The sequence below is a fragment of the Crocodylus siamensis genome, chromosome 7 (assembly GCF_052110815.1).
Source record: "Crocodylus siamensis isolate JL-2025a chromosome 7, ASM5211081v1, whole genome shotgun sequence".
NCBI classification, from domain to species: Eukaryota; Metazoa; Chordata; order Crocodylia; family Crocodylidae; genus Crocodylus; species Crocodylus siamensis.
In genome coordinates, this window is record NC_143401.1 from 34,135,021 (window position 1) to 34,160,043 (window position 25,023).

The 25,023-nt window shown below is 39.5% G+C and overlaps 1 protein-coding gene across 1 annotated transcript in view; it reads left to right on the top strand.

Annotated features, from left to right (window-relative positions):
- Nucleotides 1–25,023, top strand: part of LOC149859665 (heparan-alpha-glucosaminide N-acetyltransferase-like) — a 393,188-nt gene that overhangs the window by 350,312 nt on the left and 17,853 nt on the right. Inside the window, exon 15 of the mRNA XM_090058700.1 lies at nt 4,437–4,514. Coding sequence (XP_089914826.1) covers nt 4,437–4,514 — 78 coding nt within the window. The remainder of the gene's footprint in view (nt 1–4,436; nt 4,515–25,023) is intronic.

Consider the following 25,023-nt stretch of genomic DNA (forward strand, 5'->3'; position numbering starts at 1 on the left):
CTCATCTAGTCAAAGTGGGTCATAGCATCAGAGGAGCTAGAGAGATCTACTATAAAGCAACATAGAAAAAAAATGTTATTCTTCAGGGGGGGGGAGAGAGAGAGAGAGAGAACAAGTGTCAGGTTTGTTGTGTGTTAGCCCAGTGCTAGCACCACTTGCATGGTGCCCTCTATAGGCTACATCCTAAGATACAGTGTGAGCAGTAGACAGAATCAGTCTCAAAAGCAAAGTGCACAAATATTTAGGAGAGAGATGGCTCTCTGCAATCCGAAGTCCTGCCAACTCTTCTTTTTAGCTAGGTTTTTATTTTAAGATGACTCTTTGCTTTATATGCTACAACTTAATGCCAGCACTCTTTATTGGAGGATGTTATTTTCCCTTAGACATTCCCAAAGTGCTGGCTATGAGTCCCACTCAAATGTGAATTAAGCAAAGATACCAGATTCTCCTTATTGTAATTTTATGTATATAGGGCATTGCATATTGTTATTGCACTAAAGGTGCATTTTGTCTGCAGCATGATGTTCCACCCATTAAGTGGCCCTCCCTGAACAAAATTTTGGGATCCCGTCTTCTAGCTCCTTGTTAAGCTGCTTTGGGCTTTATAAGTCAAGGTTATCCCTTCCTTTCACCAGCGCATGCTCATTAGGAGACAAAATATCACTCTGTTTTGAAATAAGACTCAGGGTATAGTCACATATGTACTTGTAACTAGGGCTGTGCAAAATAGCAGCACTCTGTTTCAACCAGAGTTTTGACAGAACAGTGTTTCATTTTTAATTTTGTTTCAATTTGAAACAGCTGTTCCATTTTGTTCCATCAAAAGAGGGTTGAAATGGTGAAACTGTTTTGATGTTTTGCCCATAGGATATAGTGGGGAAGGTCAAAACAGGCTATAACTTTGTCATTTCTGGCTTGATTTAGATGATACATGCAGAAATGGTAGCTCCTTCTGAGGGCATGAAGTCTGCCAAGTTTCAAGGAGATAGGTGCAGGGATTTCAGGGAAACTGTACCCCAAAATTATGAAAGCAAAACTCATGTCATGTGTATGTGTTAAGCCACAGTGGGGTCAAAACTGCAGGCATGCTAGCCTCTGCTCAGGCCATAGAGCCTGCCAAGTTTCAAGGAGATAGGTGCAAGGGGCTTGGGGGAAATTGTACCTCAAACTGTGGATGAGCAAAACTTGTGACATGGGTGACATTGTATGTGTTAAGGCGCAGCAGCATGAAGACTGCGGGCATGCTAGCCCCTGCTGAGGCCACAAAGCCTGCCAGCTGCTAAGGAGATAGGTGTGGGGGGGTTCTGGGGCCCTGCACCCCTAGCTGCTGACAGGCATAACTCGTGACATGGGTGCTTGTGCTAGCTAGCTACTGTGTTATGCAGCCAATCATGATTCACTAAATCCAGCTCAATACATGGTAGCTAGCAAGGATAACAAGTTAATGAGCAAGAATTAACACCTACAAAACTACAGACTAAGGAGAGGAAAGAATCAATACAGAGCCGGGAGCTGCTTCTGCCCCAAGACAGAGGCAGTCAGTTGCACAAGCACCCATGACATGAGTTTTGCCCGTCAGCAGCTACAGGTTCAGGGCCCCAAAACCCAGAAGCCCCTGCACTTATCTCCTTGGCCTCAGCAGGGGCTAGCAGGCCTGCAGCTTTCATCCTGCTGCACCTTAGCCTACACAGTGTCACCCATGTCACAAGTTTTACTTGTTTGCAGCTTGAGGTACAGTTTCCCCCAAACCCCTGAATCTATCTCCTTGAAACTTAGCAGGATTTGTGGCGTCCACAGTGGCTGGCATGCCTGCAGTTTTGACCCTGCTGTGGCTTAACACATACACGTGATACAAGTTTTGCTTTCAAAACGTTGGGGTACAGTTTCCCCGGACTCCCTGTACCTATCTCCTTGAAACTTGGCAGGCTTCATGCCCTCAGAAGGGGCTACCATTCCTGCAAGGTTCACCCAAATTGTGCCAGAAAATGTCAAAGTTATTGGCTGGTTTGTCCTTCCCCATTACAGCCTATGGGCAAAATGTCAAAACAACAGCAAAATGTTTTGCCTTGCCTCATTTTGTTTTGAGGATATTTCAACTATATCTGTTCCATTTTGATTTGCTGTTTTGACCTTGAAACATGTCAAAACAGCGTCCAAAAAAAAAACTGGCAGTGAAATTTTGCACAGCCCTACTTGTGACAGCTTCAAAAAGAGAGGGGGAGCTAGTGCTCCAGACACTGTAGCAGCAACTAGGCTCCAGCTCGCTGGTTCTCAACCTTTTTAGACACAAGGTACGCCTCCAAAATTTTGTAGCCCTATATTTTAAAAACTAATGTAAGTACATTTTTCACATTATAATATAAACAGTATAATTGTTATTAATGTAATTAATTAGACATAAATAATTAGATATTATTAGATAATTAATTAGATATTTTATTCTCCCCACTGTGCTGCATGCCTCCTGCAGAACCAGATTGGGAAGCAACTGTGTCAGGAGCTTGTAAACTTACTGCAGCCCTTCCTGGTCCTACTGGCATGCTCTCCCCTGGATGAAGAGGTATCCAGGGCAAATGGAGCTGTTCCAGGTACCTCTTTTCAGGAGGCATGTCAGAGCCAAACTGACAAGTAGCAGCCAGAGAAAACTCTCCCTGCCTACAGTACATTATGCAGGCTGGAGTGTCATTCGTCTTCAGGCTGCATGCTGTAAACAGGTGTACAGGGCAATTTCACCCCATACAACCAGTGCCCATGCCAATATTGTGGCATATCTGGCAGGCTCTCATGTCACCCTGGTTGACACCCATTGCTCTTTTAGTGTATGCATGATTGTATAGTGATACCAGTGTAGCAAAACTGCTTCAGCTTTACCTCTGCTTTATTCAGGGTCAAAATTGGGCAGATCTAGCTCACTTGTTTCATGACAGGATCCTTCACGCATAACAGTTACAGCATAACAATTGCTACATATCCCTAGGCGGCAGCAGCCCCCTCCTGATGCCACCACAAAATATGCATTTGTCCATACCCTAATATTCTGGCATAGTTGGTCCAATAAAAGATCTTGCCCTAAGAAATCTTGCCTCTCACATAGCAAGTGAAGACGTTCATTTCTTCTTAGTAATTTACACTCGTGTTGGCCCTATCTGGACTGCATTTCAAATCAAGTACAGAAGTTCTAGAAAAATTAAACATGCCTTACCAGTATTTTGTCCTTATAACCTCTTGTCTACCCATACACACTCTCATGGTACTGAGGTGTGACAACTGTTCTTTGAATGATACCTGCTACCAGCAAAACTATCTGCATAATTCCCCACAGTGCTGAATCTATGAATTCAGTGTCAATGTGAACATCATTCTCCATGTGCCATCCCACAGTACAGTGGTAATATATGATATTACTTTCCTGCTTGTCCTTTCCGAACTTCTCTGCACAAAAGACAAGTTTGCCAGCAGCCACATGTAAAGTAAGTTAAATAGCATGTAACTTTAGTTGAACATGATTTTCATAATGCTCATCTTGTTATGTTAAACAATTACTTTGCCAGCTTCTTACAGCTTCTCTCATTTGCATGTCTCTGAAGAAGTCTCTCTATGAATATATTACCAATCCTATTGAAGGCCTGATTTCTCTAGCATAGACATGACCTTAAATTTAAGAGCAGAGAGAAGTGAAAGCTTATGGATCTCTGAATTAGTTAGTTTATAAGAAGCATCTCTACCCAGTCTTCTGCCTTAAATTCAAGTCCATGATGTTGTTTTATCATCCCATACTCCACAGTAAAAATGTTATATGTTTGTACCCCATTGCTTCAATCTGGCTGCCTCCGTAACTATGAAGATGGCATGATGTTGGGTCACAACAGGAAGATGTTTTTGCACATATAAGGCTTTGGAGCTTTGATTTTCTAAATTGAAGCTTAAATTCAGCAGAAGGTATGTGCACGATAGAGATATGGGGGAAAATGGGGTGCAGTAGGTACACCTAGAGATTGTTTGCTACCTATAACTTTGTAAGTACTATAGTCTAATTGAACATGGGATATTATTTTAATTTCAGTGAAGTAGGAGGCTCATTCTATACCTGAGTTTACAATTCCTTTTGGGACTATCCTATAGGGTTCTAAATGTTGTTGCTTCTACTGAAGTTTATGGTAGCTAAAATTGATAAGTGAATTCTTTAACGTAAAAGAATAGACAGAAATTCAAAGTAAATGATACTCCTCTCTTATCTCCACGTTGGAACAAAAGCTCTTCCAGAGGAATAATGAGGAGCAGAATGCAATGCCGTCATTTTTAGCTGTCCCTCATTTCCCCATGGAAAAAATTAAAATAGCTTTTTGTACAGTAGATGTTACAGAAGGAGGCAAAGGTTAGCTGGTTGATCATGTCTACTAATGTCTGATTTTTGTTTGGTTTTTTTTATTTTTCAGGCTGGAAAGATTACCCTATTGTACCGTAAACAACCCCTGAGTATTTTAAAGAGATTTCTCATCTGGGCTGTTTTGCTGGTGAGTTTCTTGAAGCCTGATGCTATAAAGATAATAGAATTAGCAGATCTAGCAGGCCTCATTATTTTTAATTACTACTGCTGGTGCTCACACAGTACATGTAATTTGGTGAAGGAAAAAATCTCTACGTGCTCAAAATGATCCAAAGCATACAAGTGACTGCTTTCAAGGCCTGTCATAAATTATGTGTTATCAGGGGTGATTTTTGTATAATATTCTATTTAACTAAATCTTCTCATATCTGATGAGGCTGGGATAAAACTGGGATAGGAAGCATGGACTTTAAATTAGGTAAAAATTCTAATACCTTCCTTTTTACAGTTTATATTTGGGTCCATTTTTTAAGCAAGATCAAATCATTATTATTAGCCTATTAGCATGTTTCTAGTGAACTGGCTTCAGTTTAATCAATATTTCTAATTACTCTACATCAAATGCAATTTTAAAGCAAAGTAACTCCCAGTTCACTTTTGCTTAAATGTATTTATGCATTTACAATGATACATTACATTGTTCACAGATAGCATTAATTTCTGTAGAAATAATTAAGGCAACTTCCTTTTAAATGTACAATGCAGGGATTACAGGTCAGTGAGGATACTGGATTTGAGACTGGTTGTTAGCTATCTAAGCATTATTTATTCCAACCATTTTTCCCCTGAGATATGTGCCTCTAATAAACCAGGAAATTATCATTTATGCAATCAGGCACAGGAAGGCTGACTAGAGGATGATGAGGCATGCTGAGTCTGATACTTCACAATTCCATCCTGCAAGCTGAATTCTTCCTGGAGGAAGATATGCCACATAATTCCCAACCTTTTTTTACACTTTCCCCACCTGCCACATCAGATCAGGGACCTCAGATCTTTTAAGACAGTGGTTCTCAGCCCTTTTAATCCTATAGGCTATCTCATACCTTAATCCTTCTCACCCTCTCTTGTCATTCAGACCCCACCTCTCACCCAATTCTCTACACAGTCTCCTCTCTCCCGTACCCTATCCCCACCTGCAGTCTCCTGTCAATCTCCCACTAGGCCCATTCACAGCGCCACACTCTTTGTCTCTCATGGTCTGCATATCGAACATGCGTCCCAAATGCTGGAAGTAGCATAGGGGTGTGTCTAGAATTTTGAAAAGGATTGGGAGGTGGGTGCAGGTGATATAGTGGATTATCACATATAGCACAATACATTTTTTCTCGGTTAAAAATGAACTAAAAGCTTTACTAATATGTAAGGGCCATGGGCTGTATTATTTAGTTTAAGACTGAAGCACAAAATGGGTATCTTCACTGGAATGTACATTCATTTGGCATATTATATATTAAGTATAAAAACCACAGCAACCTAGACAAAATGGAATGAAAAAATGCTGTTTAATTAGTCATTATAGTTAAATGTGTATCTCTTATTCAGATTCATGAAGCAAAATCTAACCTCCTTGTGTGTCCTGACAGTACATCCAACACTTTACTGACAGTTGTTTCCACACCTGAGTTAATGTTTTTAGCTAGAGCTAAAAATAGTCTGAAGAAGAGCTGTGAAAGAGGAGAAGCTAATAGACAGCAAAATAGTGGAAGAAAAGATGGCCTGGTAAATGGAACATCAAAACCAATACAAAGGAAAGAGTGTTGTGAACACCAGTGGAGTGAAGAGTGATTAGCAGGAATTAAATCAATTATAATGAGCCATGAAGTCAAATGTCTTCCTCAGTGCCACCTGAATAGAAATGCCACTTCTGGGCAGTTGATGTTAAATTTTGGGTAGAACAGGAATCAAAAGGTGTGACTGTACTCCTGGATGCACCCTGACTCTGCATGCGGGATCTTTGGAACAGAAGCAATAGCAGTTCTCTTGGCACTGCACCTGAGCTCAATTAGCTTTGCCTTAATTAGGAGCCCATCTGCACAGTTACTTTAAGGCAGCTCTACTACTTTCTGTGCTGGAGCTTACACATGCAGCAGCATGGTACTGGGAACATTCAAGATAAGCCTCTGTAAATCCAGCTACAGCACCCAGAAAACTACACTTGCTTTATACTGGGTTTCATTTAGAGTCAGTAGGGCATTCAGTAGCTATGCAGATGCAATGTCCAGAGCTTCCTTCATGCTGTCAGTTTTGTACTTTACTCATATTAATACAGATAGAATAACTGTGGTGCCTACTGTTGCCGTACAGCAGGCTTCAGCACCTAGTTAATCATGCAAGAGAAATTTCTAACTAGGGAAATAAAGTATTTATATAAGGAAAGAGCTTGTGCTGGAAAGTTTGGATGCAGTTCTACACTTTGCCATAATTCAGAAGTGTTCAGTTCTGACTGAGTAAAGCAAGAGGTTTAAGCTCCATGGATAATACTCATATCCATATACATGAGACTCCACTGGGAGTCCTTTTTCCTGAGGTCAGGGGAGAGAGCATATTATTGGAAAAACATAATTATGTTGCATATGTATTGAGGTCAGTTTGAAGTATGAGCTAGCAAGAGAACAAAATGTTCTGTATGTTTTGAAGCAACCCTCTTTCCATTTTGTTTTAATGAAAGCCCATATATTTTTATTTAAAAATAATTCTAATTCCTAACCCCTTTAATCATATATCACGTCCAGTTATCAAAATATTTTACTTGATTTTTGCAGTTTAAAGCATTTGGCCCAATTGATGAAAGTTTTACTATCACATTCTTTTCCTAACGCTCATCCAAAAAGCCTTTCTTTACAACTTGCCTTGTGTGTGTATGTTGTTGCCACATTCAGGCAAATGTCTGTGCATTTCACTTGGGAAGAATGGTAGCTGTGCCAAATATCTAACATTATCTGTGGAAAACACTGTGGTTGATGCTTGCCACAACTAGTGACCTCCTCCCTCTGAAGTCACTTCTAGAGTTTTGGAGGTGAGTGTTAGACAGTTTGTATCCATTTCAGCCAATGACAAAATGTGCCTTGATTTCAACAGGCCCCAGTGTCTGAATGTTATTTTATGAGACTTAGTTGAGTCTTTATGCTAGAGCCCTGTGACTTGGTACGTCCAGATAGGTTCACCATCTTAGAAGCTGACTGTCCCTCTGAAGTATTCCAAATGCACAGAGAATATTTCCAGTCCTGCTCCTCTTTTGGCCCACACACTCCTAAGGAAACATAAGAGATTCAGTTCCTGTGCTGCAGGGCATACAGATGGCTCCTATGGATAGGCCTTGGTGAATCGCCTAGATGGGAGGCCCTTCCACATCCACATATGCCTGTAAGGTCCTTGATGAGAGGCAAAATGCAGATGACTGTCAGCTCCCCTCTAAGTGTTTATTTCCATTAACAAAGTGTTATATTTGGCTGCTCTCCTACCTTGTCTCAACCATTAGCAATTTAGAGGATGTTTTCTTTGTCTCCCTCCTTGATCTCTCTTAATTTTTACAGGTATTTCTTGATTACCTTTGTCCATGATCTTTCCACCTGACATAACATTTTATCTGATGTTTAACTTAACTCAGATAATGCCTTTTGTATATACCATAAGGTCAACTGTACTTTTATGTAGTATCAATGCTCATGAACTAACTGAAGAACATATCAGTGCACGTACCTATATTGAAAAGCTGCCTAATAGGATTGTAAGGAAAAGCAAATTCTGTGCGTGTATGCCTGTATATATATACAAGTGTATACACATGTGTGTGTATGTCTGTATATATTTACACATGTAGGCACACATCCTGAAAAAAAACTTCGTAATAATGTAACAGGCATGCCATTTTCCAAATATTAGATGGGGAAAAATGAACCTCCATTAGAAGTAAGTTAAGTTGGCAAATCAAGTACTTAATTGTGGCATTTACTTTTTAAGTTGAAGATTCTAACTTTAATATCACCTACTTAGGCTTATGAGTTATGATCTTTGAATTTTCCAAGAATATAATTTTGCATTCCATTTTATGCATAGAATACAAATTATAGCATTTCTTCGCATGATGCAATGAATATGGTTTACAGTTCAGAAAATAATAATTACTTAGGCATGGATTAATTGTAATGCTCATTATTCCAATATGAGAATGAAATATTGACTCAAGAAAAGTGCTGAATCAAACACATTTCTTTGGTATAAGTAGATCATGATTTCTATCTCAAAACTAAATAAAGTTTCCTATTTTGCCTGTTTCCATAATGCTGCAACGTACATGTTATCTAGTCTCTCATACAGCTCTGCTAGACTGATGATAAATTGGATAGGAATGACAAGGATATATAAAAAATTGAGTGGCAAAGGCTAAATTTTGGTGCATGTTTCTGAGATAAATATATCACATAGAAAAGCAACCCAGAAGTGGAAATTATCAATAGTCCATTAGTTTGAATGGACTATTGGAAATGGCAGTGTCAAATGGACATTTTGTTCCATCTGCAATTTTGTTTAAGAATAAAGTACTTCAGCCCCCTAAAGTAAATGAATTAACACGTTGTCAGCACAAACTACATAGAACATGCATATAAGTATTCCAGACTGAACAGGCATATTTTTGGTAGGCTCTATAATGTGCACAAGAGGTGACATTTTTAGTAAGGTTGTGCAAAGCTTCAGGCTTTGGTTTGATTTGGTGGAGGTTTGGCCTGATTTGGTGGCCAAGTTTCCAAATCCAAATCAAATCAGAGGACCCTTTAATCTCTCCAAATTGAATCGGAACCCTCCAAATGGATTTGGAAAGATTTGGAGATTCAGACATAGACACAGCTTTAAATGTTTTTTCTACATACCTCTAGGTAGCAGGTGGCTTGTGAATGCTGGGACACATGAAGTGTCCCACAGAAGTGTGGGGGGCTCCCCAACGCACTTGGCGGCAGACCCGTAAGTGGACCAGAAGCACTTCCAGTCCACTTCCAGGTGCACTGGAGAGCATGCCAGGCGGGGGGATGTGCTGCGCTCCCCTGGCTCAATGACTGGCTCAGTGACTCTTGTTTTCCCTGGAATGCTTTTAAAAAGCAGAACTAAATAGAATATGTCAACTCAACTATGGTACATTGAAAGAGAACGTTTCTAATGCCAAAAGCTGTTTCAGTGACGGCCCATTCCATTGTACTGATAGCCTATCAGTTAGGGCTTTCTTAGTGTGTCGGTAGCCCTGGAACTGCACATTCCACTATAACATAGACTATCTTCGTCTTACTGAACCTAAGAATGCGAAAGTCCTTGTTAGTTCTTCATATTTTTTTAGCTAACAGGTATCCTGTGCCATTGTGATAAAGACATTCCTGAGTATAATGTCTTAATATTGCCATAGAAGTTGCAGATGTGCCACTGGTTGTAAATTTGCATTAGAAATATCAGTGGTTGCAGGAGGGCTAACCAGAACTGGTTTGTCTGGTTCACTTTTGAGTTGGGCTGTTCTCAGTTCCCATCTTAGTGATAGATTTCTTTTCCATTCTGACAGATACCATAATGATAGCAATAATATTTAGCCATTGTTTTCATGCAAGGATCTCAGGACACTTTATGAAGAAATGTAAAAATCATCTTCCCTGTTTAACAAGTGGGGAAAGCTGAAGGCACAGAGAGGTTAACTGAGATGTACAAGACCGGACAAGAAATTGGTAGTGATCTGGCAATAGAAACTGGTCTCCTAACATCATCTGAGAAGTAGGCAATGGTAAAAATAGCCTTGCAAGCTTTGCCTCTCTCATAGCTTCTGGTGGCTTTAAGATCAGCTCAGATGAATCAGATCTAGAACTGAGTGGAAGGAATACTTTTGTGCTTCTTCACTATTCACACAGTCAGGTACCCTGTATACGGTTTGGTCTCATGCACTTTCCTCTCTTATTCAGACCATTCCTACCTACTCAGCAGTAGTAGTCAACACACATAGACATGCTACTGACGCCAGCTGATGTCAAGAATCACTCAATGTGATGCAGTGACACAAATAATAGTGCCATGAAATTTCATGCATGGGTATGTTCTGTGTTTCCTACATGGAAAAATATACATGCAAAAGGAAAAATGGTATTACAATCCATCAATGTTTGTCCTTGCTGTTGCCTGTGCTCTCTCTTATTTATTTATATGTTTTGAGTGTGAGGGTATCCTCAGGTTTGAAAAAGACAAATATATATAATTGTTGGCATTCAAAGTTAATTAAAGGCTCAACATCCTTTTTTAGGACTGAGGGCTGTTTTAGTTCTACTGGGATATATCTCATAAGGATTTCAGTGTGCTGTCTATGCATTCACATTATATAATCTGGTACCCAGGGATCTGGATAATAGATCATTCTTATATAGGCAAGGGTTACATCTGTAAATGTTAGCAGTGGGAGAAGTGACAGTTCCTGTGATAATACGAATAAAACAAATTGCCAAGAAAATGTGTGGCATCAGCATACAAAAAGATATTGATTAATAGATGAAGGACTCTATTTTTTAAAACTTAATCAGGGATAGCATTTGATATTCAGCCACTCATCTGCAAAGGACAAATGAGTGTCAGGGTCATAAAGAAAACAAAGGCAACAAAAAAATAGCAATAGTCAAGAGTTTTCAAAAAACGAATATATTTTTTCCATGACGACCCAAAAGACAATGTTTGAAATAGAATTTAAAAGGGCAGGTCTTCTATGATACTTGTTTTATTATAGTTTGAGAACCAAGCAGGTTCTCTCCTAAGAAAAGTTAGGAAATATTTTGTGTACAGTGGTGTTCTATGCATAGAGACCAATCTAGAACATCTACTGCCTCAGCCAAGGATTTCCTCTCATAGAAATTCTGCTCTGGAGTTATACACAGTTCCTATGTGCAAGCACATGCAGGGTGTATGAATACGGGCTTGTGAATTCTCAGGCATCAGAGAATAAATCCAGTTGATGGATAATGCTAGCCCAGGTAGAAACAGAATTTGGAATTTTACAAATATATATGATATTTTTCTATGACAAATCAGTTACATACAGGCTGTGAAAAATCTGTGTCTGTGGCACATACTGTATCTGCTAAAGGAACTGTTATACTTTGTGGCCTGTTCTTTGCATCTTTATTGAGAATTTCCTTGCTGAAGATGTCAGTTGGGTTACTGTAAATCATCTGAAGAAATGTGGGTCTGGTGCTGGTACTAGTAGTTATACAGAGGACTGAGACCTTGAGAATGTAAGCCCCTGAATCATGCTAAGGTATGTATTTTTAGAATCTACAATGTCTAGCTATTACTCTTGATAGATAGATAGATATTTCCAGTCACTGTTTCGTTTTTGGAGCCATAGATTCTGGGAGTATGACTTCGGCATTTTTCAGGATAGAAACTTGCCCCTTTTCTGGTGCATGGGGGTTAACTCCTGAACAATGTTATTGTATTTATCTGTTTATTTCAGAATAATCTGATTGTGGAATAGCCAGTTCCTGACAGGAGAGTTGACAAGCTGTATTTCCCTCCCTCATGTATTCAAATGAGACCCAAACAATTGATTTATCAATTTAAAAAATCAATTGAATGTTCAGTTACAAAAATAATCAGTTGGCATTGTTCTAAATACAGTCTTGTTTACTGCAGAGTAAAAGACAAATGCCTGATTAATGCTGACAGCAGTTTTGCTTAAAAGAAAAAAATGCTGTTCAGGTATCATTAAAGTTATAACAGAAGTGCATGACAAAATAAGTTTTGTTCTTATGCAATGCTATTCCTTTCATCTGATGCTTTTCCTCATTGCTTTAATCAGCAGTTATTTAAAGGGATTGTGGAATGATGCACTGTAAAAATCATAACTGGAATCCCACCAACCCAGAGCAAGCTGCTTGAGTTATTGTAGATGCTGTTATGCATTGTGGCTTCAATTCAAGGGCAATATATAGGTGGTGATTACAAGAAGCAATTGAAAGAAAACTACAGAGTGAGGGCAGAACAAACACTCATAAAAACTTTCACCCAGGTGGCCCAGAAATGTGCATAGCCAGTGAGTTTTAAAAAGGAAAAATAAATAAGCTAAAGAAACACCAATAAGCCCCTGGTAGACACCTTGTAGTCCCTATAAACAATGTCTGTGTTGACTATAGACATTGCAGTAGAAACAGTTGCTCGGGAGAGGTTTAGAGAAATAGTGGTTGATGGACCAGTTTGGCAGTGTTCTATGCTTCAGGGACAGGATGGATGAAAATGCAGAACTGGAAAAACTGGAGACAGAGCATTAGCATAACCTAACATACAAGTAAGGGATCACTTCCTTAATTAATTCTGTTATCTGAACATGTCACCAGCTTCCCTTTCTACTCAGTCCAGAGGCTGAATAAGTTGAGTGTTAGGACAAAGAAAATCATGATGTAGAAGGAATAGGGTTACAGTAGGAGGAGGAAGAAATAGAAAAGAAAGAAAGCTTGGGTCAAAGGGAAGGAAGCAATGACTTTGTAAGAAAAAATATATATGTTTCTAAATTTCATTAGAGATTCCTTTCTATTTATATTGTTCTTTGAACAGATTCAGTTGCTCATTGGAAGTTATCTACTGTTTCTACAGTTAAGCCTAATACATTACATTAGCAAATTGCCTGCTTTCACTTGCTGTGCTTGCTGAGGTTCTGTTGCTATTAAAAGGACTTTGTAAATTTACTTGTGGTGATTTTGTATCTTCCCCAGATTTGTTTAGTGTGTTTTCTCTCTTTTTTCTTATCCTGGCTGAGCTGGTTGCCATCACCCCACAGATAATCTGGCACTCTATTTAGAAGTCTATCAACATTTATCAAAATCCTATCCATCAGAGAATGGGGCCATTGCGATAGGTGACAAGCTGGAAATTGGTGTTTGCCCAGCCGTGATATAATGAGACCAGAAGGCAAAATTGACTGCAGCAAGCAGGAAAATTTCCAAGCCATTGATCAAAAGCTTCACAAGATGCAAGAGACCCAAAATGTAGCCTGTCAGGGAAAGTTGGTAATATATTTTAAACTGTTTTACAAATAAACTACTCTTATTCCTTACTCAAGAGGAAACTTTCTTCCTGTTTTTTAAATGATTTAGAAATGTCTTGGACTGTTTGTTTTGATGACAGAAAGCCAATATTTTTTCTATTATATAGCACTTTGTGTCCATATATATAAAAGTGCCTATAGAAAGTGTGGTGAAAGTTTGAATAGAATTCATTAGTTTTGGTAAGTCGGGAGTGAGATCACCTTCTTTCCTAGAAAACCACACAGATTTAATATTTCCATGAATGTTGCATACCATGCAAAAACAACAAGTAACTGTTGTGAAAGTTCATGGAAATCATAGGAATCATGATTTTCTAATCTGCTGATATATAGGAAATGGGGCAAACCTAGTCATATTCATCTAAATATGACCCCAACCACTTGCATGCTGCTTCTCTAGCCTTCTAATAAAATGCCTCAGTTGGTTATCAGGGTTATACTGCAACCACCTTAGAAAACACAATGCTGCTTCCCCAAGCTGCTTACAGATAAGTAATTGTCACAATCTTCTTAGCAGCAGAACTTCAGCACCAATGTAATGTTCAGACACAGGAATCTTCTCTATCTTGTGGAAATACCTCTTTTTGCATATACCAGTCAGATTTACTGTTAAATGACAATTGACCTGTTGTTAGCAGGACCAGCTTACTGAGAGGCCACAAAGTTTGTGAAATTGCTATAGCTCTTTTCTATCTCAAGTTCCATTCAGTTAGGGTGAAATGATTGATCTGCAGAGTTATCTGTTAATATCGATATGAACACTTTTAAGACAGAGTATGTCTACATTGTATGATGCTGTAGTGGTTAGAGATATTAGAGATAAATTCTAACCCAGGTCATGTTCTGGAAGCAGTGTAGCTGTGTTAATACAGTTCTTTACCCTACTAATTATCTGGGCTAATATAGTCCTACTGCTTATGGTGCCTGAGCTATTTGAGATATTCCTGTGTGGTTCAGTTGAGATACAGGTAGAGAAATCTTAAATAATTCTTCCAAGATTACGCAGTAGATGCATGGCAGAATCAGGATTAGAAACAAAAGGTCTAGTTACTTATCTTCCTGTTTTGTCTGTGTACCTGCAGTGACTTCAGTGAAATCATTCCTGGTTTACACTGATATAGAAGGAAGAATAGATGCAAAGTCTCCTGACTCCTACTCTCATTTTTTATGTTTGTTTTGCCCCCAAACTGAACTTCCTAGCAGACAGGCAACTCTGAGAACTTTTATGTAAAACCAGAGCATGCCTCTGTGAAGTACCCTCCGATTCTTTCAAAAGTATTTTTCTGTCTAATTTGCCAACATGGAATATAAGTGGAAATAAAGCAGATATTGTGACAATGTGGTTTTTCAGAATATCTACCTTCTTTTTTAGTCCTTCTATTTGTAGTGAAAAGTAGCAGTTTCTGCTACCTTTCACGTGAAATCCCTTGTTTTATGAAGTGTGACGTGCCCATTAGCTATACTAAGAGACTGTTGTGCCATGGCGGATGCAGTAGAGACCAGGTGGAAGTGATAATTCAAACAGTGCCTCTATTTTTTGTATGTGGTTTTCTTGTAGATTTTGAGAAATGCTGTTTCACTATTACAATTCCTGTCCTATGTTAACAACCTTTTACATTACTAAGTTAAAGTGTCTCTCTTGCACGATAGAATTGAACTATCACAAAGCTGAATCAGAAAGCAAAAATATATATTTCTGTAAGAAATCCTTATAATATCAAATTACCATTCAAAGATGCTTGTTTTTGCAAACAAAAAGTCATCTGTTATATATGTAAAGTATTAATGCTAATAGTATAATAATTATACTATGTGTTGAAAAATAGTGAAAATCAATAAGGATATAGAAAGATATATGACATCAAAATTAGTATACAGGTTCAAGAATAGGAGAATATTGTAAAACCCCACAATTGCATCTCACATGGTATACAAAACCACTGTGATCTTAGTTTACTATGATGGTTTAATGAATTGCGTGATGTTGGAATGAAGTCAGTGAATGGTTTGACTAATAATAATAAATGATTAACTGACTTAATACACACACATATTGTGTAGCAAATGTGTTTAATTTGAAAAACTGCATAGCATTAATGGCTGTATCTAAAAACACAAAAACATGGAAACAGTACAGGTTCTTTTCAACATTATTTTATGTATTTTCTTACTTTAGAACACCTAAGGCCATATGCCTGCAATCTTTACACACATAAATACTCCTTACTCACAGGAGTAGGCCTATTGCCTGAGAAAACCAAGGTTATTATTGTCGAAGGTATAATTTACATTGTATTTCCAACGTATAATTTTTCAATACCAGAGACCTTCAATTTAATAGCAAAATTTGCATTGCATTTTAGAAGGAATCAGTCCATTGTGACTTGTCTCCTAAAATTGTTATTTTAAAAAACCCTCAAACATTTCAATAACATTAAAAAAATCCAAAATCCAAAATTAAAAACAAAATCAGAAAAATATCAAGAAATAACTCTTGAAAAAAAAATGCCCCTTCACTGGCAATGATGACTGTACCAGCCCTGTCACATACACTTGAAGAATTTCCAGCTGTGACAGTCCCATCTTTCTCAAAGACAGTTGGGAGCTATCCCAGCTGTTCCAGGGTAGTCTGGGATGCTCATAGAGTCATACCCTCTTTTAGTTTTTTTTTGTTATCACTTCAATAGGCACCATCTCAGCATCATAATAACCAGTCCTATGAGCAGGTATCCTGGTTTTCTCTGTTTAAAAATTACAAGTTGTCTGATAAAAAATTTGTAAATTTTCTGATTTAAAACCCCCAAAATCTGTGGTTTTCCATGATTAAAATTAAACACCGCTATAGGTATCAGTTGAACACAATGTATTATTAATATATTTACAATCTGAAGCAATTTGCAAGCTGACCAGTGCCTCAATTACTATAATAACATAAATTCTAAATTCCTATGTATTTTGTTATTTGATTTTGGTTTTTTTTATCATGGAAAATCAGAGCTTCCCCTGCCCCCTTTTCTCACCAGGACATGGATTTAGCTGTGGCTGTGTCCCCCTCCCCCCCCACCCCCCCACTTTGTGGCGCTAAGCAGCCCAGATATGCTGGTGCCCTGCCCATGCACCACTCTCACTCCCAAGCCACAGCCCTGTCGGAGGGGTCCCCAGGTTGCCAGGGTTGCACAGCCAAAACCTCAGGTCTGCCCCCAACCCCGCCCTAGCAGCAGCTGAGCCTGGGCAGCTTCTCTGGCTGGAGCAGAGTGCAGAGACTGGCTCCTTCTCCCCCCATGAACAGAGCAGAGCCTAGCCTGTGGGTGAGGGTGAATGTGGGCTACCTGCATTGGGTTTGGGACTCCTTGCCCTGCTGCCTCTCCCCCTGGGGGCTTCCACAGTCCAGGAGGCAGGACTTAGTGTAGCAGGGCAGTGTGGGATGCCTCAATGTCACTTTTGATAGCCCATCACTGCCATGGTAAGGCACCCCCTGCCCACCTGGCAGCAGTAGGGGGTACAACTCCACGCTGCCAATGCCACTGCAGCTGGGCAGACAGGAGGAACCTTGCCGTGGTGGCACTGAATTGCAGCACCCTACTCTGCCCCACCATCCTGGGTCCTGCCCACTGAGCTGTGCAGATCCCCAGGGGAAGGGCAGCAGGGCAGAGAGCCCTGAGCCCACAGCAGCCAAGCTGCTCCCTCCCCAACCCTGCACACAAAGGGGGCGGATATGTGCCCCCTGTGCCCCTCCCAGGAGTGCACCACCCTGGCTGGGCAGCACCCCAGCCCTAGCCTGCCTGATTCCCTCCCTCCCTCACTATAGAGGCCTCAATCCCTGCCCTTCCCCCAGATTTACCTGCAGGGAGCTGTGGGAGCTGCTCTCTATACTGCCTAGCTGCTATGTGCATGTGGGTACACGCATATTCATGTGGCACCCTCTGCCTAATCGCCCTCCTCCTGCTCCCCACCAGCATCTTGCAGGCTGGAACTCTGTAAGCCCATAAGGGGAAGCCCTCTCTTTCCCATGTTTTTCTCCTTAAAATTAGAAGATCTGCATTGTTCCATGTTTTCCCATGGTGAACAGAAAACCCGGATCCCTGCTCATGAGTCCTCTTGTGTCAGATTTATTGTTGTAACTCCCAGAAGAATTTTAATGTGTAGGACTGCTAGACTTGCCCCTAACGTGTCTTCCACCTTTAGATCTACTCTTAATTTTGTTCCAAATCAAATTTTTCAAACAGTTTTTTTTTTAAAAACCAGACATTCAGCTGATTGGCATTCTTCTGTGACCAATTGTAAAATTTCAGAAAAAAGATGTAAGTATTGAAAAATTGCTCATTAAATTTATTTTCTTTGTATTGTACATTGTATGGGAACAGTGATGGCACTTTGCTACAGCTCAAGATGTAAGAATCGGAGCTCTTTTTAGGACTCATACTGCAGGTTGCTGTCCGGGTCAGTTCAACTGTAAATATGCACCTGGCCCTTCAGGCTAGGATGTCTAAGGTAGCCAGGCTTGTAATCGGTTTGTGGATGTTGGCTGTGGAAAACATGCTTGCCCAGTGAGTTGTTTGACTTAGGTGCCCTTTTGCCTTTTTTTCTCCTACCATAAATAGAGGGCTCACAAGGGAGTTCTCATTTTATTTGTAAATACTTTACGTATTTGTATCTTTCTTGTATAAGCATGTTGAAATTTATTCAGACGTGTACAATGGCCTGTGTCCTTGAATTTTCTTACTGCGGCTTGCTTTGTTTTGTTTTTGCTACAACCATGACAGTGCTAGTGTTCAGTGCATAGCTGGGTTTACACAGATATTATTTACCCTGGTAATAAAATAAGTTAATTCACGTGCATCCTAATGTAGATTAAGTGTTTTGTCCTACTTTAAAACAACATGACAAGCCTTTATATAAGTGAAAGAAATTAAGGGGTTGTAGTTATTTTTTGTGTCCTATATACATAAATTATTACAGGCCATTTGAAGACCTGTAAGAAAATTTGTCCTGGTATAAAGACTTCATTTTTTAAACCAAAATATTTGGAACTGTTTTGGGGAGAAATCTGAAGTGACTACATTTTTTATGGCCTGTGTTTATCTATACCTTTATTTTCTGTCCACATAGCATTTACATCTTTCATTCAGGCGATCAACATAACTTTTCTGGCCAGTATTGTTTGCCAGTTAAACATTCCTGTTTTATGATTTCAAATCACATGGGTTTCATATTTGAAGAGCAGAATGAGTCAGATTCTAGGGACAATATACTGCTTACAGAACAAATTAAACCTGTCATGCTCCCCATTCCCGTTACTATTCATATGCAAAATGTCCAATAGAAGAGGCCTGCAGTCCTTTGCTGAGGTGCCTGTTTTGTGCTGCTGAAGTGAATTCTGGGTCTGCCATTATACTTACTGGCTGATATTGCCCTTCTAGAGTAGATGTCACTAATGAACATTGCCATGACACAAAATCAAATGTAATTTCATTTTGTGACAGCTGTGACTTCTGCTGTAAATATGATCCCATTGTTTTTCTACTGTAATGATAAGTAAATTCATGGGATGTTAATCAGATAGTCATCACTGCCAGCTGTTTTAAGTGAGAGTGAGGTCAAGTTGCATTGTATAGAAAGAGCTTACATTTAGACAGGCTAACAGATGACTGTGCAATAATAAAGCGACACCATTTGGACTGCAAGAACTCACATCTTTATTAGAAGTCATGTGCCTGATGCTGCTGCTTGCAGCCATGAGGTACAGTGTATGCTCAGAGCTAATGCAAAATTCTCCAAGCGCATAGAGCTTCCTGATGTCACCCTCAAATACTCCCCCTATAATTTGTATTTCAGGTTATTACATCTTTCGTTGTAAGAAAAAACAAGAGGGGGGCAGGGAACATTTGTATGGTTGTGTTTCAGTCTGGTTCTTTGTGGCCAGAGGTTGCTAGTACATAGCCTACCATGGGGACGTGGCCTTCACTGCCAATCCAACATGTAGCCTCCTAGGTGCTGTAGTTATTCACATATGTTGATATTGAACCTAAGCTTCCATTTCTGCAACTGTGAGTACCCTGGGGAAGAAGTCTTGTGCTCAAACTCCCATTTTGTGCTAAATCTTTTGAATTCCTCAGCTGTATATTGTGTCCTATTGTCTGAATACAAGGCATTGGGTATGCCATACTTTATAAAGGGTGCCTTCAGCTTGTTGATTACTGTTCTTATTGGAGTATCCCCCTAGATTGTCCATCTCTGAAAAACTGGAGTAATAATCTACTATAATCATATTTTCTTCTGTCTTCTGGTCAGGCATGCATTCCTAGATGACACCTATAGAGCCTTCCTGGTATCACCCTCCAAATCTCCCACTATATCCCATCTCCACTATAGCTTGGGTTCCAACCTGCAGAACCTACAGGTTGTTAAAATAGAGACATTTAGAATTATGCCTTTTGCCAAGAAGTCCCTAAACTACATATAGTATTCTTCAGCTGTTTAACTTAGAGTTGTTAGTAATTTTCATTAAAAATAACTAAAATAAATTTAATGATCAAGGCATGTTTACAGTTTCTCCTATGTGAAGGTAGAAAGGCAACTCCAAAGTAGTTTTTTTTTCCTTCTTGTGTGCCAAATTGTCTAATGTCATTCAGTCATTTTGTGCTGCTCTTGTGATCTAAAGCTTCAGTGGCTATTTATTGCTTGCCTTAAGGCTGCTTTGTGTGACCAGAGTGTGTTACCCCACCCTGCTTTCTACTGAACCATAAATATGTACACCATTTAGAATGTTGATTCCTGAAAAAGTTGCCATTCTTTTTTATAGACAGACCTTAGGGGTCTTCTCTCTTCACAAATATCTTCTGCTAAGCAAAGTCATTTCCTTGTAAGGAGAATGAGTGGGAGAAAATCCTAGGAAGTAATTCTGGTGATTGAGTGGATGACACATTTCCTTCTAAATTAGTATTAAAACAATACTTTGTGTAAGAAGAATCCCAAGCTTCATTTTCATGAAGGATAGAGAACAGGTCTCAATTTTTACTGTTAAAGTAACATGATGCTGTGATACCTCAGATGCACTCTTTTATAGAGACTGATTCCATGGCCTTGGGATCTTTGAGCTAAAGGACAAAGGCACAAGGATGGTAAACCTCTTGGTATGCTCTAGCCACCAACTGAAGACAGAATGTCCCACCGTGTTTACTATGAGTCCCTGTGTTTTGGGGGGAAATCATCACAAACAGAAGGGATTGTAAGACACCTGATGCATTGTGTGGTGATCAGAACACCTGAAGAAATACTTGTTACGAAAATAAGTATGTGGTCTGGACATTACATGTATTTCTAGTTTTTCCTGAAATTCAGATGAAGCTCCAATTTAAAGTTGGGGGGTTTTTTGCACTAATAATTCCAACTGATGTAGTCCAATCCCTACTTCCTGGTTAGACTTAGTCACCTTTCCAGATGTAAAAATAAAACAAAAATGGAAAAGGAAGATATTGATCCAGAATGGGGCTTTCTACACTGCCCAGAGCATGTGTTGATCAGATCGGGAAAGAGTCCTTCCTCAACTCAGTAATCTAAGGTCCATACCCCAGGATGCTACAGTTTGAGTCAGAATATCACTAGTTTGGCCTCAATCTTCTCTTGTGTCAGTCTGGTGTAACTCCATTTAAACCAGATGGGTGATTTCAGATTTAAGCTAATGAAACCAAGAGCAAAATTTGGACCTGTATTTTAAATCCTTAATTTATATTACTTGTAATTTAATATACTGAATTGAATATATAGTATTGAATACTATATATAGGCTATTTGAATCTGCTTTGCATTTCCCTTGATACTTAAGACATTTATAACAAGCTTTTCCTACACAGTCTTGCACTTTAGCAGGCAGTAATTAATATAAGATACCCTTTTCAAAAAATTTCCTAAAGCCCCATAAAATAAGTTGCCTTCCAGTCACTTTCACATTGCTTTCTTTGTTGCGTATTATTGGCTGAAATGGAGAAGTGCCATCAGAAACAGTTGTTTCTGTTCGTCCTCTAATTACAGGGCATCTGTCCCCCGCCCTCCCACACGCCCCTTCTCCTGAGGTTTGATTTCAAACTGTTGGTACTTTTCATATTACATGAAAGCTTAACATTTCATCAAGACAGTATCAGCGATTTTAACTACAACCTCCTGATATTTCCAGGCTGTTGATACAAATAGAATAATACAGCTTGGGGAGGGGAAAAATCTTTACAGCATTTTCTATGGAACATTAATTAAACATTTGAAATTATCCTAGAGTTCTAGTCATTTAGTACTTTTTTATAGAGATTGTCACCTGATAGCAGAAGTTTAGTTCAGAAGCTCCACTTGCTTCTTGCATGTTTTACTGTTTGAACTTGAGCATGATATATGAACTGCTTGCTACCAGGATTAAACAGAAACAAAAGAAAACAATATTCCAAGTTTCAAGCTAATAAGCCTTATCCAGTAAATGGTCTCAGTTCAGGAAAGTAATGTAAAATCAAATGTAAAGAACATTTGCTTTGTGGTTCTGAGGATGCAGTGTTACTGTCAATTAAAATTTAGTTCTGCTCTTTTATTGTCTCATAAATCTAGACATGCAAAAATGCAAAATATATAAAGAAATAATTAGAGAGCAGGAGGCTAGTGAGTGGCAGGTGTAACGTGAATTGACACACCTCATGCAAATAAAAACTGGAAAATGAAATATGCAGGCAGAATGGCTCCATGCTACTGTCCTGAGCAGTGACTTTCAGCCAAGGCACCCTGGGGTGCCACAAGATGTTTTGAAGGGTGCCATGAGGTATGAAGACATAAGCAGGTATGAGGAGATAACTGCAGACTCAAGCTGGTCCCTGCCTCACCTCTATTGCCTGGCCCCTCTGCAAGGAGGTGAGTACTGTAATAAACACACAACATTTTTTAAATGGACTGCTGCTCAACTTACATAAGTTATGGAGAGGTGCCTTGAGTCTAAAAAGAACCACTGCTCTGTAGTGACTTCCTAAAGACAATTATATTCTAATGGCGTGAATATAGGGCTGGGTGCCAGTAACTCCTAAACTTTATTACAAATCCTGGCTATAATTAACTGTGACCTTGGGAAAGCCATGTTACCTCTCTTAGCCTGTTTCTCAGTCTGTAAACAATGAGGATGTTGTGCAAATTCATGGCATAGAGCTTTGAAAATGAGAAGTACTATATAAGCATTAGATATACTTCCAGGAGCCAGACTGGAAAAAAGTAAATGACTGGCTATATTCCAAGCTATTTCCACAGAACTCAAGCCCCTTTCTGTAACACCAAAATGAGATGTCACTCTCAGTAGATTGTACAGATCTTGTTAAAAAGATATTCTCTCTCTCTCTCTCTCATCTGCTGTGGGTAGTAGACAGGTATTTTTCATTGTTAAATTTGATGTTCAATTTGTTGTTGAGCTTCAGCATTATCACTCCTTAGGATGTGAATTTCAAATACTGCTGCTCTGAAATGAACGTGATCCATCTACATTTTTCATTTTAGGCTTTCAGAAGACTCAGGCAGACACTACTGAATTATTTCCCCATTTGCCCCCCGTTTTGTTTTGAAAGTTATCTATGCTGCCAGTGCATCTTCAGACATTTTTTTCATGGTTGCAATTTCAGAGTTTAAAGTAGCATTTCTCAGAATAAAATATCCTCTTAATAAGTTTCTGGTCTCAAAACCACTGAGGTCAGTGGAAGGACTCCTGTTGAGTTCATCAAGCCTCAAATCACTGCAGTTTAACTTCTCCTTTTTATTGATGGACTTCAGAGTGTACCACCAACTGTAATTAAATCATGCTTGCCAGTGTGAAGGGCATAGCTGGATCATTTTCATGACAACATCATAACAATGGAAATGTCTCAAATCATGGAGGGCAACTAACAAGTGCACAGATAAATAGGAAGGCTCTTCATCCTACCCAGCAGAATTTGGCATATACTGCTAAGTAGCCTGGGAAACTAGATATAGCATTTGTGTCCATTTACATAACTCTGAATTCTATGCTGTTTGTGATGTATAATGCAGGTTGTGCTGTATTATAGAATGTCTTCAATATTGTTACGGTGCTGGGATTGTTCTCCCAACATCTGTCAAATAGGTCTATTCTAGTCAGCAAACACTAAACTTCTCAGGAGAGGAGGTTGACATCTATGTTCACCAAGCCACCTTCAGGAAGTGTATTACAAGAATGGAGGTAATAACTGCCAGTTTCAGTATGGCCCTATAAACCAAGCAGTGATAGAGGGGGTTGATGTGTAGTTCTACGTGCTATGCCAGCTTCCTAAGTCATTTGTTCCTGAACACTTTGTTGCCATTTGAAGAAATTCAGCACCTTTGCATCATGTAAACATCTGTCCTGTCCATCAATGCATCCTTTCCCAGACAGGAAGGTGCAGTGCACTTCTGTTCTGCAGTCACTTTCACTGTGCCTTGCAGATGTTGTCTAGGCATCTAAGCTTGAGTGCACAGCCCAGGAGGGTCACATAACCTTTCTGCCCCATAGAGGAAATGTCCCTACTTGCATGAGTCACTCCTGAGAAAAAGATGATTTGCTTACCTACATGATACTTTTTGATATAGCGAGCGTGTTTTCCTCCCCTTCTAGTATGTTTGCATAGGTCACAGGTAGATTAATAATGTTCAGTTCTATCCAGTCAAAGGCAGGCCAATTTCATGTTCAACGTACTGCCTCAGTGCCACCAAATGCAGCCTGCTATTTATACAGAGATTTGAACTTTGGGAGGATACAATTATCCTTGTTAAAAGTCCTCTGTTTAACATACTGTGTACAATGAGGGGACCATTCCACTTGTTAATTGACTACTAATAGAACGCAAAGCCAAATGTGTCCTTAGTGCCATCAGCGTAACACACAGCAGGATTTGGCCTCTGTGAATGAGTGACTGAGATATGAGCAGGCAGCAAAGAAGGTACAATTCTCCAGCTGCCTGCCTTTTGTGGAAAGCTCCCTGACAGTGGGAGCACTGTGCAAGGGAGCAGCTGCAGAATTGGGTCCTTTGTGCATATGGACTTGGTGTAATCTTAAAAGGAATAGAATGGGACCAGTAAAATGGCTTTCGTAGCTCTGAGAAAACCCAGCGTCTTCCATCTGCTCCCCGCTCTTGCAGCTGCAGTGAATTACAGCATGCTGTCACATTTATAGGGTGATTTCATCAGCTGATTTATTTAATTAATTTAGACTTACCATTTTACAAAGGGTATGTGATAATAGTGGTACAACTCTTCCCTTCTGCCACCACACCAGCTAAGATATATTTTAAGTATCCTTTACCTCTCCATGTCCTCCCTTGTTCCTTCTCAAGCTGCAGCCAAAAATTGCAAAGAAAATGGAATGAACAGCCCCAAAGCTACTGAAGCAGTGAGGTTGTGGTTGGCTGGCATCAGCAAATCTAGTTTCTTTGTTACAATGGTAGCAGTAGGACATTTGATAAGCAGGGCTGAAATTAATCGATACTATAAGGATCAATGAGTGATGGGAGCACTATCCTTGGGCACCTACTTAGAGCAGGGAGGTGCAGAAATGGCAGCTTTGTCAAAT